The sequence below is a fragment of the Euleptes europaea genome, chromosome 16, assembly GCF_029931775.1.
Source record: "Euleptes europaea isolate rEulEur1 chromosome 16, rEulEur1.hap1, whole genome shotgun sequence".
NCBI lineage: Eukaryota > Metazoa > Chordata > Lepidosauria > Squamata > Sphaerodactylidae > Euleptes > Euleptes europaea.
Genome location: NC_079327.1, coordinates 10,850,699 through 10,867,969, shown reverse-complemented (window position 1 = coordinate 10,867,969; position 17,271 = coordinate 10,850,699). Strand labels below are relative to the sequence as shown.

General features: G+C 44.5%; 1 protein-coding gene across 1 annotated transcript in view; it reads right to left on the bottom strand.

Annotated features, from left to right (window-relative positions):
* UCHL3 (ubiquitin C-terminal hydrolase L3) overlaps positions 1-16,766 on the bottom strand; it is a 30,571-nt gene extending 13,805 nt beyond the window's left edge. The window contains exons 1-4 of the mRNA XM_056861878.1: positions 16,642-16,766; positions 14,191-14,347; positions 12,815-12,900; positions 11,691-11,738 (exon numbers count right to left, since the gene is read on the bottom strand). Coding sequence (XP_056717856.1) covers positions 11,691-11,738; positions 12,815-12,900; positions 14,191-14,347; positions 16,642-16,716 — 366 coding nt within the window. The 5' untranslated portion in view covers positions 16,717-16,766. The remainder of the gene's footprint in view (positions 1-11,690; positions 11,739-12,814; positions 12,901-14,190; positions 14,348-16,641) is intronic.
* Between the last annotated feature and the right edge of the window lie 505 nt (positions 16,767-17,271).

Sequence of the window (17,271 nt, the reverse complement as noted above, 5' to 3'; positions counted from 1 at the left end):
AATGGATGATAATGATATTGTGGGCCTCCAACGCTGAAGGCAGACGGGCGGACTTGTAGCCTTTACGGGGCTTGTAGCTTTCGCAGAGGCTACGTGATTGCATCTGACCAGCGTCAGGGAGGCGGAGCGACGCAAAGGTGACGCCTTCATTTTGCAGTGGCTAAACAGAGGCTGGGATGAGGTAGATGGTGAGGGCAGCAGGGAGGTCGGAGACTACATGAATATTAAAAAACAAAACAAAAAAAAACAAGACACTTTACCTACTTCGGACTAAAAGGCAATCGTACAGTTTCACTCCGCGACACGCTCCGGTTTAACTGAAGAGCGTTGCTGCGCCGTTCTATTTTAACCCCCCCCCAAAACAAGAGACGGAGAATGCTTTCGAAACATTTAAGTAATAATTAAGCGCCACCAAGTCGCAACCGACTCATGCCGAAACTTCGTGGGGGGGTTTAAGGCAAGGGGTGAGCAGAGGTGGTTTGCCATTTCCTGCCTCTGCACAGCAACCCAGATCTTCAATGGTGGTGGTATCCAAACAATCAGGAACTGCAGGCCCTATCTCGACTTCAGGCATTTAAAGTAATAACCGCACAAGAAACTAGCGTTTCCCCACTTGTCAAGAGGATAACCGCAGGGGGAAAGGAAGACAATCACTTTATTATAGGTTGTCCCTTTAGAAGAACATCTGCGGTATGAGCGGAAGGGTTCGCCAAATGGCAGAGGGAGAATGTAACAAGGAGAATGTTTAGAGACAAGGCTCCGGGGGGAGAAAGGTGGGAAACATTGAGATTCCCCCCATCACACATCCCAAGAACTTCTTCAGTTTTTCTGATGGAAAATTGAGCAATTTTGAGCAACAAGGAATAAAGGTCCCAAGAACTCTTTTCTTTAGAAATCTTAATCGTAAAACAGGACTTTACTCTCAAAATGTATAACATGAATTTTTTAATGCAAGACAGACTACATCATTGTATACACTGTATTCAATTCCAACACATACCATAAACAAACATTTTCAAGACTACGTTGGTTTCAATGGGGATTTTTAAGGCAACAAGATGCTATAAAGCGTTTGATAATAAATGATGGAAGCTTACTTTATCTGTTATACTGTCTACAAATATGCTGTTAGTCCTGCCTACCGCTCCTGCACAAAACTTTTTCTGTACAGATAATAGACACGTTTTTTGTTTTTGTTTTTTACTGTAAAGTTCCACTATCTAACAGATGGCAAAAACTTAAGAGGCATGCAAGGGTAGTATAGGGTATAGCAGTTTGCAGCTCTCTCTTGGTATATCTGCATTTCTGTAGAAACCCAAGACATTTATGTAAATTAGTACAGTTTTATATGCCAAGTTATAAATGATGCATTCTTTTTGCCGAAGCAGCAAAATAAGTTTAGGTTTTAAAGCATTCCATGTCTTTTAGTCTTTCCTCCAAATCTGTCCTCTACCCCCACCCCCCCAAAAAACCCCAGGAAACAGGAAAGAAATGGTTTCTTCTCGTGGCTTCAACGTTTTTGGAAATTTTACGTTTCCATGCTTATTGGGGATCTTTTAAAAAGAAAAACAAACAAGGGCTCCCACACTGTAGCATTAAAAAAAACCCTTGTAATTTTGAGGAAAATCACAACTGGTATATATATGTTCATGGGATGCGGAAGGGAAAGTCAATGTGTGTTGCTCATTATTGATGGCTTCTCCAGAAGCACCTAACAAGGGCTAGATTAGTAATCCCCAGTGCAGTGATTGCCAATGCATTTTCTTGCACCTGCTTCCAACTCTTTTCCAATGCAATGAGTCAGTTCCAACTTTCCTCCATCCCACTGGAGTGGGAGGTAGTTCAGAAGAACCTGGGATGTATCACCTTCACGTCTGTGGGGACCACCCATTTGGAAACAGCTGCCTCCCTCACAGGAGGATGCCTAAGAACATAAGAAAGGCCCTGCTGGATCAGGCCAAGGCCCAACAATTCCAGCAGTTTGTTCATACAGTGGCCAACCATGCTTGACTTGGGTCTTCCTAACGTTTTATGATTGGTCCCTCTCTCGCGGCAGCCATTTTGTGGCCAGGCAGCCTACTACCTATTTAATACGTTCTTTGCCTGCAACATTCTGCTCCAGGTTGTTTGTACAACTAGAGCAACTGCCCTGTGAGTACTCCCCTTTCCATAGCAGCTTCATAACTTGATACAATGAATTGTCACCATTCTCAGGCACTCATTAATGGTCCTGTTGGTCAATAATGCTACCAATTAGGGTTGAAAGAATCAGCCTGCTCTGGATGGGGGGGGTGTCACACTCCCCTGAAAGGCTCAGGTTCACACCTTGGGAGCGCTGCTGGGTCCAGATCTTCCCTACAGTGTCCTCCTGGCACCAAGAATGGACAGCAGCTCCAAGGGTTTGTTTAGTTTCTTGCCTACTGTTTCCTACCCCAGTCCGCATATTCCTAAGTGGCCTAGAACCAGGTTCTTTAGAAGTTACTGGGGTGGATCCAGCCATCCTCCAAGTGTATGTGTGTGTTAAGTGCTGTCAAGTAGCTTCCGACTCATGGCGACCCTATGAATCAATGTCCTCCAAAATGTCCTATCTGATAGCCTTGCTCAGGTCTTGCAAATGAGGGCTGTGGCTTCCTTTATTGAGTCAATCCATCTCTTGTTGGGTCTTCCTCTTTTCCTGCTGCCCTCAACTTTTCCTAGCATGACTGACTTTTCTAGTGACTCTTGTCATCTCATGACGTGACCAAAATACGACAGCCTCAGTTTAGTCATTTTAGCTTCTAGGGTCAGTTCCGGCTTGATTTGATCTATAACCCACTGATTTGTTTTTTGGGCAGTCCACGGTATCCATAACACTCTCCTCCAACACATTTCAAAGGAGTCTACTTTCTTCCTGTCAGCTTTCTTCATTGTCCAGCTTTCACACCCATACATAGGTATATGTATAAAGAGCCTTCCTCAAATTTAAGTGGCTCTTCCATTGGAGAAAGAGCCAGTTAAGCTGAACAAAGGCTCCTTCGCCTTCCTACAAACTACAAGCCCAAAAGGGAATGCCAGTTCTAGGGCACTGTAAAGACTTTGGCATAAATGAACACTTAGAGAGCATGGTATAGTGGTTAAGGTGTCGGACCAGAATCTGGGAAAGCCAGGTTCGAATCCCCACTCCGCCATGGAAACTTGCTGGGTGGCCTTGGGCCAGTCACACACACTCAGCCTCGTCCCTGGCAAGTATCTGGATGGGAGACCTCCAAGGAATACCAGGGGTGTGACGCGGAGGCAGGCAATGACAAACCACCTCTGAATGTCTCTTGCCTGGAAAACCCTACGGAGTCACCATGAGTCAACTGTGACTTGAAAGTACTTTCCACCACCAAATTAACTTTTAATGTGCTTAAAATCCTTGTGAGACTAAATCCTAGAAGACTCCAACAGGTGTTTTGATATGAATAAACTCTGTTAACTAAATCCTTGCTGGTTCTGAAAAAAATATGTTGGCAAGCTGCAGAATGCTCACCTTGAAAGGATCAACACCCTCTCAGAATTGAAATGCCAAAGTACCAAATATTTAACTTTGCATTCCTTCACATGTCATCCTTGTTTGGCAAGAGAGGTTTGGCTTTGTTTTTTTTCCTTACAGATTGTTTACCTAGAAACAATTTTAAAAATGAGCTCTAAAAAAGATGGTGAAACAAAACTTTGGGAAGGTTAACAATGGCAGGAAACAACACTATGGTGTGTGTATTTTGCGCTGAAAAAACAGGGCTCAGGAATTCAATAAAAATACAATTAAGCCATCCAGGGACTCATAAATGGCAATTTATATGTTTAGGGAAACAGGAACTGAATAGCTTTCAAGGTGAAATATTTTCTGGTACTTATTTCAAAATTATTTCCCACTGCTCAGTTTCGTTGGCTGAATAAAGCTACTACTGCATCTCAATTAATGCCACAAAAGACTGATCTTCGAATGTCCATCCGTCTTTCATTTATTCACACGCAAGTGCCAGGCAGTGTCTCGTCACTCAACGGCTTTCAGTGGACTGTAGGGCAAGTACAGTTGCCAACCTCCAGGTACTAGCTGGAGATCTCCTGCTATTACAACTGATCTCCAGCCAATAGAGATGACCTGGAGAAAATGGCCGCTTTGGCAACTGGACTCCACAGCATTGAAGTCCCTCGCCAAGCCCTGCCCTCCCAGGCTCCGCCCCAAAAATCTCCAGGTGTTTCCCAACCCGGAGCTGGCAACCCTACACAGAGAGCTTTCAAGGCAGGCTTGGTCATGTTCTCTGTGGACAACCTTGGTATGGTCGGGCACACTACGTTTTTACATCAAGGCCTTCCAACCTGATGTGTGCGCCAGTTACAAGGGCATTCACTAAAAATGCCTTCTGGATTATGCTCCCCCTCCAATCAAGGGGCTATAATATAACCCAGGTTACATATATCTTCATATTTTACAGCTATGGAGGAAGGTTTGGGAGGGAAGGTGGCATGGTATAGCCCAATCAGATCTGGGAAGCTAAGAAGGGTTGGCACCTGGAAGGGAGACCACCAAGGAAGACTCTGCAGAAGAAGGCAACGGCAAACCACCTCTGCCTCTCGCGTGCCTTGGATGCCCCTTTGCTGGAGTTGCCGTAAGACAGCTGCAACTTGATGGCTCTTTACACACACACGGATGAGGGCTTGGCTGAAAAACCACACATGACCACCTACTGCCCATTGTTCTGTGGTTGACTGAAGATCTGCATTTCCCACGTCTATACCCACACTACCCCACTGATCCCATGATAATCCTTTAACACCGATGACCTTCTACAGCATTTTCAACGTAAAGCCCATTAAGTGAAAGGGCCCTAATCTTACGGGGAAGCTTTTCAATAAGCGATCGCTCTATTAATCTGCTACTCATTTCACTGGGGAAAGCACAATGAGGTGTAGGCGCACAAGATGTTTTGAAGGACAGTTTGTCCACATTCTTAAGTGCAACTGCTTAATCTTTCCTCAAACCGAATGATGAAGGAATCTGATCTCTTCGCTTTAAAAGGCACATTCCAAAAAACTCGTATAAGCAATCAGCCTCAGTTCCTCATGTGTCAAGCGGGATTAATTATGCTGGCCGGCCGAGCATTACAGGATGTTATGACAATCAGCAAAAAGAAGAAACCGGAGGCTTTGGGGCAAGAGTTAATATAGCAACCTATTCTGCCCATGGGAACAACTCAAACCATGGAGGAATCTGTCTGGAATATCCGTGGCTTGGATGTACCACATTTTTATCCACACCTTTCCTCCAACCTCAGGGCAGTATGCATTCTACCCTCCATTTTATTCTTACAACCCATCCTGTGAGGCGAGTTAGGCGAAGCGAGAATGACAAGCCCAAGGTCGCTCAATGATTTTAAGGGCCAAGTGGGGATTTGACGTTAAATTAGCGTGGTGTAGTGGTTAAGAGCAGTGGTTTGGAGCGGTGGACTCTGAACTGGAGAACTGGGTTTGATTCCCCACCCCTTCACATGAGTGGCGGGGGCTAATCTAGTGAACTGGATTTGTTTCCCCACTCCTACATATGAAGCTGGCTGGATAACCTTGGGCTAGTCACAGTTCCCTTTGAACTCTCTCAGCCCCACCTACCTCACAAGGTGTCTGTTGTGGGGAGGGGAAGGGAAGGTGACTGTAAGCCAGTTTGATTCTTCCGTAAGTGGTAGAGAAAGTCAGCATATAAAAACCAACTCTTCTTTGTCGAAACCCTGCTGAAGTAGGAGTAGGGGATTTGACCCCAAGTCCTACTTCAACACTCCAGCTACTAGGTGCACAGATCTCAGAAAAAAATCTGGATAAAGTGGATATTTTGCTTGGAACAGTCTAAGCCAAGGCAAGGTTGTGTGTATATTCTAGCTTTATTTGCTCTTTGGAGCAGAACTGGACTTCCTGAGCTTTTCCTCTTAAAATAGGAAACTACTAGCTCCAAGTTTCAGCTCAAATGTGTCCTACGCACAGCTATTACTGCCTTGAATTTATGCCAATCCAGTTTATTATTAAGTATAACTGGGAACATATGAAGATTAACTTTGCATCTGAGGCATTTATAGCAACATTTGATGTTATTCTGCTTCTTTGAAGAGAAATTAAATCAAAGTAGCACCAGCAATCCAAACAAAACCTTCTAACCAAATAATTATTTTGGAAATAGTTTTTTAAAATCCCAGAGTTATCACTAAGCAGGCTGAAAACATTCTAAGTATTGACCTGCCTGTCATATCAATAATCTTAAGCTTCTCATGAACACATGAAGCTGCCTTATACTGAATCGGACTCTTGGCCCATCAAAGTTGGTATTGTCTGCTTAGACTGGCAGTGGTTCTCCAGGGTCTCAGGCAGGGGTCTTTTCACATCAACTACCAGCCTAGTCCCTTTAACTGGAGATGCCGGGGATTGAACCTGGGATCTTCTGCATGCCAAGCAGATGCTCCACCACTGAGCCATGGCCCCTTCCCTCCTTGAAAGCTAACAGGGCACCATAAGGCTTTATACTTCCTCTGATTCTTAACCAACCATGGTAGAAATGGCGCCTTATTATCAAGAACTGCATTAACAAAAGGTTTTCCCTCCCCCCGCTTCTCTGGACCAACTTATTGTTGACGTCAACTCAAGCTAGCCCTGACCTGGATCAGCATTGCTAAGCAGAGGCAGGCAATGGCAAACCTCCTCTGTTTGTCTCTTTCCTTGAAAACCCTTATGGGGTTACCATAAGTCAGCTACAACTTGATGGAACTTTCCACCAACAAAGTCAAGCTGTGTGTGGGTATTAAGTGCCGTCAAATCGCTTCCAACTTATGGCGACCCTATGAATCAATGTCCTCCAAAACATGCTATCGTTAACAGCCTTGCTCAGGTCGTGCAAAATGAGGGCCGTGGCTTCCTTTATACAATCAGCCCATCTCATGTTGAGTCTCCCTCTTTTCCTGCTACCTTCAACTTTTCCTAGCATTGTCTTTTCCAGTGACTCTTGGCTTCTCATAATGTGACCAAAACACAATAGCCTCAGTTTAGTCATTTTAGCTTCTAGGGACAGTTCAGGCTTGATTTGACCTAGAACCCACTGATTTGTCTTCTTGGAGGTCCACAGTATCCATAAAACGCTCCTCCAACACCACATTTCAAAGGAATCTACTTTCTTCCTATCAGCTTTCTTCCTTGTCCAGCTTTCACACCCATACATAGTAATAGGGAATACGATGGCATGAATTAACTTGATTTTGGTTGCCAGTGACACGCCCTTACACTTAAGAATCTTTTCTAGCTGCTTCATGGCTGCCCATCTCAATCTCCTTCTGATTTCTTGGTTGCAGTCTCCTTTTTGGTTGAATTACCCTATAAGTCCATATGTTATAATTTCAGAGTCTTAACATCTTCCATTTGGCATGGCTAGTTTTTTAGACACATCTAAGATGGGCTGTTCTACTTTCAAGCGCAACGAAAAGGCCTGTTGCCAGGATCAATTTGGCTCAGTGCCGAGATCTGCTTGCGGATGGCTCCACTTAGATTAAGGGGCCCTCAACGCGCAATACTGCAAGAGCAGCTATGAATAAAAGTCATCACAGCTCTCACAAACGTTGTCCATTTCAGGATCACTATGCGAGCTCTGTGCTTTGTTCGAAAGTACCCCAACATATCCCGTCTGAAGCGACGTAGGGAGAAAGCGACAGGTTGATCAAAGCATGGAGAGCAAGAGGCTGATCTTAAATATAATTAACTGGGTCCTGGAACAGAGTGAGAAAGCATTGACAAAGCAAGAACAATTAGTTATCCAACCTTTAAAAAGCAACGCTTTTAAGCTTCTTATTTTCCGATAAGAGCATATTTTGCAGTTGAGACACTAATGTTTTTTTTTGGGGGGGGGGGGGGTTAGAGAAGTAATCTTAGAAAAAGGAGATGAAGGGGGAAGAGGGAAGGAACAGACATTCCTGAAAGAGACCGCATGGATTGTTAACCAACGATAACAAGAAAACATGGCTTGTACGTCAACACAGAAAATACCCACATGCTCTGAAGGAAGGAGAAAGGTTTGTTGCCTTTCATGTTACCCCTCGGCCCATAAATCATAAGGCCAGATAAAACAAAGGACTGCTTGAAACCTTTACAGCAGTAGGACAGCCTGCAGCTTCTCAAGTTTCCCGTCTTAACCGCTATTGCTCCATCCAAGAGTCTGAGCGTTCATATGGCATTCCACAGGGAAGATACAGATAACCAAAACTGCTGAGCTCGTCACGGACCAGCATCTGCAGCCAGGGACCGAGGACAGCTGAGCAACTCAGCCATGGCGCCCCAACAAACCTCGCCCACATGCGTTCCTTCGGTAGGGATGCCAACCTCCAGGGACTAGCTGGAGATCTCCTGCTATTACAACTGATATCCAGCCGATATAGATCAGTTCACCTGGAGAAAATGGCCACTTTGGCAATTGGACTCTATGGCATTGAAGTCCCTCCCCTCCCCACACCCCGTCCTCCTCAGGCTCTGCTCCAAAAACCTCCCACCGGTGGCGAGGAGGGACCCGGCAACCCTATCCTTCGGCAAGCTCTGCCTACAGATAAATGTACGTAAGATGACCTCAGAGGCCACAAGGTCAAAATTCTCCTCACCCATGTACAAACCACCTCTTGTATTACGAACACATGAAGCTGCCTTACACTGAATCAGACTCTTGGTCCATCAAAGTCAGTATTGTCTACTCAGATCAGCAGCGGCTCTCCAGGGTCTCAGGGAGTGGGTCTTTCACATCACCTACTTGCCTAGTCCCTTTAACTGGAGGTACCGGGGGTTGAACCTGGGACCTTCTGCATGCCAAGCAGCTGCTCTACCACTGAGCCACAGGCCCTCCCCAATGTTTACTAGGCAGACTATGTTTATGGAGGTGGTTTGCCATTGCCTTCCCCAGTCATCTACACTTTACCCCAGCAAGCTGGGTACAAATTTTACCAACCTCAGAAGGATGGAAGGCTGAGTCAACCTTGAGCCGGCTACCTGAAACCAACTTCTGTGGGGATTGAACTCAGGTCGTGAGCAGAGCTTGGACTGCAGTAACTGCAGTTTACCACTCTGTGCCACGGGGCACCTGTTACATGCTAGTCAAAGACAAAGAAGACATGCCATCGTGTATAAAAATTGCAACATGCTTATGACCTGTAGGACCAGAAGAAGTTTTATAGTTTGTCCAACTGCAGTAAGTATTTGTACTTATAATTTATCGGATCACCTTTTAATGCTATCGTAATAGCTCTTAAATGCAGGCACTTGGATCATAATTACAGATTACTCCCACAGAAGTATCTCAATTCCATTCCCAAGTACTTATTTGCTAGCACAGAAAGTCTTGAACACTGTCTGTTAGTCAATTTGTGGTCCAGAAAATATCCGTTTAAAAACTCCGGCTCCAACCACACATATTTGAGGGTTATCTAGGAATTCAATCCACTAAAAACAACGTTCAGTGCTTGGACTCATGTGCATCTACAGTACGTTACTCTTTAACCCTATACAAGTTAAATTTCTGGGCTGCATCTGGTTCTGCATTTCCATAGGTGCCAAGGACTTATGCCTGTGGAGACAGACTTTCTTGGCTGCCCCCTTCAGCAGCCTGAAATGCTCCCTGTGACAGACTAAGGGTTAATATCTGTCAGTGACTGTAAGCAGGCAGAGCTTAAGGGTAAAGTCTGAGCCTGCTGGAAGAGAAGGGGTCTTTTATTCTGGGGGGAGGTCGTTCTGGTGTGATAGGTTGTGCCTAGTGTGACTGGGGCAGAAACCTTAAGGGTAACGAAAGAGAGAGTTTGGGGAGAAAGGTCCCTGCTCTAGTCACTGAAAGGAGGTACTCCTGGTCCAATCATTGTGTGAAAATTACTGTAAGCGCTGTGAAGTAATTCTGCAGAGAGATAAAGGAAAGGAGAAGAGAGAATCTCCACATTTCCTAGTTTTAGGCACCAGAGTATACACATGAACCTTTGTGTGCAAGTTATGGGACTAAGCTAACTTAAAGTGTTGGAAACCAAAGTTAGATAAAATATCATCTGTGCTGTATTTATTGAGCAACTCTATCTATCTAATCTATCATCACACTGAGGCTTCCTAAGCCAAGAAACCTCCAGTCACTTCCTTCGTGGAAGGGGCACGGTAAAGGGGAATGGTGGAAGGGAATAAGTGAGAAGAATCAGCTCCTGTGTGTGCTTATCACATGCACACCTTACTTACTTTAATGATACTGTTCATATGGCCAATTCGGCCCTGAACAATGTCATACTAAGATCAAAATTTAAAAGGACTGTGTGTATGTGTGTGTGTGTGTGTGTGTGTGTGTGTGTAACACACACACACACACAGATATCTAGATAAACAATAAGGAAATTAGTATTTTTTTAATCTTGATGGACTGAGATAAAAACTTGGCAACTGCCAATGTAGTATCAAAATCCACCCCTGCTAAAAGAACCCTCAAATTATCCAACTCACAAACAGATTCCTGGATAAAAGGCTTTTTATCCATCTGTCTCTAGCTTCGTTGAGCAGGTCGCAGCTAAACAAGCAATGCTGAAGAGTGTCCATTTGGCCAGAACAACGTTGACATACTCTCTCGCAATTCGGGACCCTATTTAAACGACCCATGAACTCCCCCCGATGGAATGGCATTTAGTCTAGCCAACATAAATAATCGTCTGTATCGTGGGATTGTTAGGAAATCAAAATACATTGGGAGAGAATGCAGCAAGTTTAGGCCTAGGTATGGAGGTGAGCATACTCTACGTGCTCTTGTTGTAGTACTTCTGAAATCCAGTTTTTGCAAGCAGCTCAGGATTGAAGAAAGAGCTGTCGACGACCTGCGATCCTTTAGGTCAGAAAGAGAGATTCCGAAAGGCTGGATACGACATTCAACTAGTTTACTCCACGAGATCTGGTAAGAGTCATCTTTAAGTAGGTCTAAATATCCATTCGCCTCCGTGGAGATCACATGCACAGTGACGTTTTGCCATGACAGCTGAATGTAGCCTTTCAGTCCATTTCTGGGGCTTGTCTTATTTTACGAGCTCCCACTGCAAGAGCGTACCACCTGCTTACACAGGTGTAAGCTTTACTGGAATGGATTCGTTCAAAGAGGAAACGGGTTTGCAAAATTCCATTGCCCCCCCATCCTTGGAATGTGATAAATGCATAATATATGGCACGCAGCATTATTTGTTCCCCCTCAGCAATATATACGCTCAGTACAGAACATGTTCGGTGTAGAAAGATAAAGCTCTTCACAAAGGCCATCTCAGAAATCCTTATAACAGCCATTCAAGAAATTAATTCAGTGTATAGTAGGGGAACACAGAACTGAGGTGGAGAGAAAGTGGCTTATCTAGTCAGGGAAATCAATGGCTAAAGTAACGTATGAACCACAAACTGATGTTCAGCCCTTAACATTCGTAACCTCTCTACCCCTCAGCCTTATTCAAGTATTTCACGCATCCAAATTAATTGACCCTTGGCAATTTCCTCACAGACACTATTTTTCCCCTACAGTTTTTAGCAAGTCGATAGAAGATTTTAAGGGAAGGCAAAAGAGGAAATAAAGTTATGAGAAGCGATTCAGCTGCTTTGGTACAGTTTGTTTTATATTTCAGGGGGTGGGGGGAGTAAAATTAGTTTAAAAATTTAAATACCTCAGTCTGACCTTCGTGGGCACTGGACTCATGAGTAACACGAATAGCCTGAAATTTCAACATTTGTCATTAGTAGATGTATATGCAAAGTAACACAGGTTATACAGTCATTGATAGAAACAACAGTCAGAACATTAATTGTGAAATCCTGAAGGGGGGGCGTATGCCCATAGGAGCCGGCATGACCCCTACCCCAGCGTCCATGCCGCTTGTGCTGTGCAAACTGGCACAGACGCTGGCGCAGGGCAACTTACACCAGCCCCGTTGGACCGCGGAGGCAGACACTGGCATTTCCCCGGTGCATCTCCTTGCACCGGCCTCCTGAGAGGTGTTCCCGGGGCGTTCCTGGGGGCAGAGCTGCCTTTAGGAAACACCCCCCCCCCTCCACAGCATTGATACACCAGCTGTTTTGCTGACGTAGTCTCGCTAAAGTGAATGGGCATTTTTCTAGCCTTCGCTAGATTAAAAAAAAAATCAATAGATTTTCCTCCCTTTTTTTCGGCCAGGAAACCTCACTGGAGCAGTATGGTTGCCATCCACGGCCACCAGCGTACCTGCCCCTCCCACTCAGGATTGCTCTGCCCGCTGTATTTCTGAAATACTGTATTCTTTAACCCAACACTGAACAGTCCCTGAATGTAGCCCCATTTGCACTTTGATCCAGAGGAGCATTTGAATCTACCAGTACCCAAGTAGGAACTACTGCCTTTTCACACAGCAAAACCCAGCTGCAAAGTACATTGAAAGTGGATCGGAAGTGCATTATTCAGCACGCGCGAAAGCACCCTTAGACACCCCACTAGGGTTTCCAACCTCCAGGTAACAGCAGAAGATCTCCTGCTCTTACAACTGATCTCCAGCCGATAGAGCTCAGTTCACCTGGAGAAAATGGCCGCTTTGGCAATTGGACTCTATGGCATTTAAGTCCCTCCCCTCCGCAAACCCCACCCTCCTCAGGCTCCGCCCCAAAAATCTCCCGCCAATAGCAAAGAGGGACCTGGTAACCCTACACCCCACGTTAACAGGCTCACCCACTTATCCAAGACGCAGGCAATTTCACTGAACTTGAAATGCTAGAAATACCGCATATCCCAAATAATATACATTAAAAGAGTTGTACTGACATCATAGGTTTCTAGATATTTGGCTCTCTCTTCAGGGCTCATGGACACAGAAACATCCAGGAACTTTTTTAGCGACGACTCCGCTTCTAGAACAAGTCAAGAAAGTAAATGCTACTGAAATGGCAGCCATTATATAATAAATATTCGAGTCCCTTAAGCGCTTAAGTTTGCAGAGAGGCAGTAAGCTAAACCAGTATCTAGCATTTGAAGTTTGCAGTTTTAGTTCAATTGATATAGAAATGTTTTATGTATGTACTTTACTGTAATAGTTATTATTTGATTACTCATTACTAATTAAGTGCTTCCAACCTTTTTGTTCTTTATTGTGTAATATAGAAGAATTAAAAATTAATATTTAGAATCAATAACTTAAGTTTAAAGAGCCCCGTGGCGCAGAGTGGTAAGCTGCAGGACTGCAGTCTAAGCTCTGCTCACGACCTGAGTTCGATCCTGACGGAAGTCGGTTTCAGGTAGCCGGCTCAAGGCTGACTCAGCCTTCCATCCATCCGAGGTCGGTAAAATGAGTACCCAGCTTGCTGGGGGTAAAGGGAAGATGACTGGGGACGGCACTGGCAAACCGCCCCGTAAACAAAGTCTGCCTAGGAAACGTCGGGATGTGACGTCACCCCATGGGTCAGGAATGACCCAGTGCTTGCACAGGGGACCTTTACCTTTTTTTTTTAACTTAAGTTTAAAGTTGATGAAGGGTGTATGTACGTATTATTACACTGAAGCTTGGGCACAGACACATTTCTTTTTTCTGATCTTCCCCCCATTCTTTTCCCCCTTGTTTCTTTTTTCTGTACCCTTATATATAAAAATAAAATTTATACATAAAAAAAAGAAAAGAAACATTACAACACCCTGCGTTACTCTGAATTCGCCCCACAAACCGTTCACCGCACTTGCATCCAAAATAATTATTTCATTCTGCCAGTTCTGTGCACTGATGACAAAATGGGACATCCATCAAAGCCTTATTTACGCCCACCAAAATACGCAATGGATTAAAAGTGACCAGTTTTCCCAACTGGCTGCTCCTTAATGCAATCCATAAGCGCAAGGGTAACATGAAATTCAGAGCGTAAAGCTACACGCTTGCTTGAAAGTGCCACTGAAATAAATGGGAACATGTAATTGTGGTTGGGATTTTGGTAGGGGAGGCAGACGTCGAAAATAGCCTTCACTAGATCTGCTGCTTGTCACTAAATCCTTCTGGAAAACATTATTCACGTAATTGTGACCTTTGTCAGCTACAGTCAGCAAACGCGGCTTTTAATTTTTTCAGCCAGTCCCAAGCGCAGAGCAACTCAACAGCGCCATCTACCTTCCCAATGAACAAAAAGGCAACATAAGCAACATAAGCAACTACTTACCAAAGTTAATTTTGTCCCTGTTGTTCGCAATGGCATGTATAAGACCAATTGTCCCGCAGGCATTGCTGATGGTCTGCTTCATGAAATATACTGAGGGTTTGACTTCTTGTCCCTGAGATTTTATTCTCTCTTCCTCTTCCGTCCGGAACGTTTCGTACTAGGAATGAAGGGGAGGCGAAAGAAAGACAACACTTTCGTTTAGGAAAAATACATTCAAATTCTGTTTTTTTTTTTTTTTTTTAATCATCAGTTCTAAAACACTAACCTGGTTGTGCAAGGAATAAAAAGGCTTTCCTCTGTTCCCCCACTCCCCTTCCAAAAGAAGAAGAGTTGGTTTTTATATGCCGACTTTCTCTACCTTTTTAGGAAAATCAAACCGGCTTACAATTTCCTTCCTCTCCCCACAACAGACACCTTCTGAGGTAGATGGGGCTGAGAGAGTTCTTGAGAGAACAGTGACTAGTCCAAGGTCACCCAGAAGGCTTCATGTGGAGGAGTGGGGAAACCAACTTGGTTCTCTAGATCAGAGTTCGCAGCTCAAGTGGAGGAGCGGGGAATCAAACCCTGTTCACCAGATTAGAGTCCACCGCTCAGGTGAAGGAGCTAGGAATCAAACACGGTTCTCCAGATTAGAGTCCGTCGCTCCTAACCAAAAAAAGAAAGCAGCAAGGCATCTGTCGCTGTCATTACAAAGAGAACCTTGGAACAATGGCTGTTCTATTTTTTTGAAGAATTTTCCCAGCTGGAGGCTTCTTGAAACATCTTATTTCTTCACGACTGTTTTATTTTGAGCTCTCTATATACATAGGTCAGGTGCCACTTGCGTTACATTCGCAGCATGATAAATTAAGGCAGAAACACAATGTTCTGGTACAGGGAGCCAGTAGAAGAAAAATAGTATTAAATATAGCTTGAAACAAGCCACACAGTCCTTCCCATGCTAAAAGCCTTCATCTTCTGCCTTACATTGTGGCCTTTCTAGCTGTTCAAAAATGTTCAGAGCACAAGACAGCCAGCTTCATTTATTATACAGAGCGTTTTATTTTCATCTCCCTGCTACCTTATCAGTATACAGAGGTTTTAGTCTTTAAGTCCCTGCTTCCCTCGAGGCACGTAAAGCATTAGCAATGCCTTGATTAAACAAGGAAGTCTATTTTGTACCACCGCTGTACTACCAAAAGTTTTCAAACAAAACTATCAATCCTGAAATTAGTACTAGAGGGTAGAAATTGGAACGCAATGCATAGTGACTGGAAACCGGGGCCGTCAACGGATTAGATAACGAAGATTCCTTGAAGCCTGCACATGTTTCCACATGACTAAAGCCAGTCCATCAGAAGAGGAGACTTTGTTTTCAGACAACGTTCTACAGAAATTACACTCTGATGAAATGCAGGAACGCCTCTAAGATGGTACCTACCTTATGCAGTTTGAGCACTTGTATTAAAACTTTGTATTTAAAAAATAAAATAAAACCTGCTGCCTAGCTTTTCGGAGGCAGGTTTGCTAATGCGGGGGTGGTGGTGGTGGTGGGTCTACACCTGCCTGTTGTTTGTGTATTAAGTGCATTCAAGTCATTTCCAACTCATGGCGACCCTATGAATAAATGTCCTCCAAAACATCCTATCCTTAAAAGCCTTGTTCAGGCCATGGCTTCCTTTATAGAGTCTGTCCATCTCATGCTGGGTCTTCCTTTCTCTTTTCCTGCTGCCTTCAACTTTTCCTAGCTGGCTATAACCAAAAGCATGAATCCATGAACTGGAAGCCCTCCGTGGTGCCAACTTTATCTCCAAGCCCCAACCTCCCAGGAAGAATCTCTTATGTGGAAAGCCACACTGGTGCTCTTATGGACTGCTGTCTCAAGATTACAGCAGCCTAAGGAAGCCACAGAAGAGCCCCGTGGCACAGAGTGGTAAGCTGCAGTACTGCAGTCCAAGCTCTGCTCACGACCTGAGTTCGATCCCGACGGAAGTTGGTTTCAGGTAGCCAGGTCATGGTTGACTCAGCCTGCCATCCTTCCGAGGTCAGTAAAATGAGTACCCAGCTTGCTGGGGGTAAAGGGAAGACGACTGGGGATGGCACTGGCAAACCGCCCCGTAAACAAAGTCTGCCTAGTCAATGTCGGGATGTGACATTACCCCATGGGTCAGGAATGACCCGGTGCTTGCACAGGGGGCTTTTACCTTTTTTAAGAAAGCCACAGAACTTGGTCACCCTGTCTTGGAATACCTGGACTACAATACAGGAAATTCGCTAAAAAAAATAAGCTCGACTATTAACTGAAAAGTGTTTTGCAGTACATCATCCTTTCAAGTCATATTACACACCAAGCAACATATTCCTATCCAGCTTTAATGAAATGAGGAATCCTTTCAGTTAGCTCATTTTTACAATACAGGTGTCCGGTTTTGTAATCGAGCTCACAGTGTTTAAAAAACTGGCAATATTTACCTTTTCGGTTACTGGAAATAGTAGCAGAACGGCACAGACAGGTCTTGGCACCATGCTGAGTAGCTCCGGATCCATTCCGTAGACATCTACAAATTGCCAGCTGGGATGTATCCCTAGCTGCTTGAGAAACTAGTAAAGCGAGAGAGAAAAAGACAGATATAACAATCTCGCCAATAAGTACACGCCTTAAAATTTTGCCATGCTTCAGCTGACTATTTTTGTTAATTTTGATATTGCATACCTATGAGAAAGAGCCGTATAAAATAGCTTAAGTTTTAATTATAAAGAAACTGAACTCAAGGATGAAGACAAACACGTATCTGCTTCTAGAAGAGAGGGAACCTCAACTGTATCTTGACGTGGATGGACCAGGCTATCCTAAACTCATCAGATCTCAGAAGCTAAGCAGGGTCAACCCTGGTTAGCACGTGGATGGGAGACCACCAAGGAAGTCCAGGGTCGCTACGCGGAGGCAGGTGATGGGAAACCACCTGCGCTTCTCACTTGCCTCGAAAACCCAACTAGGTCACGGTAAATTGGCTGTGACTCGATAGCACTTTACACAATCTCAACTGTGGGCAGGATCCAGAGAGCCATGCAAATGTCCTGTGCATTTAAAAGGGATGTGGG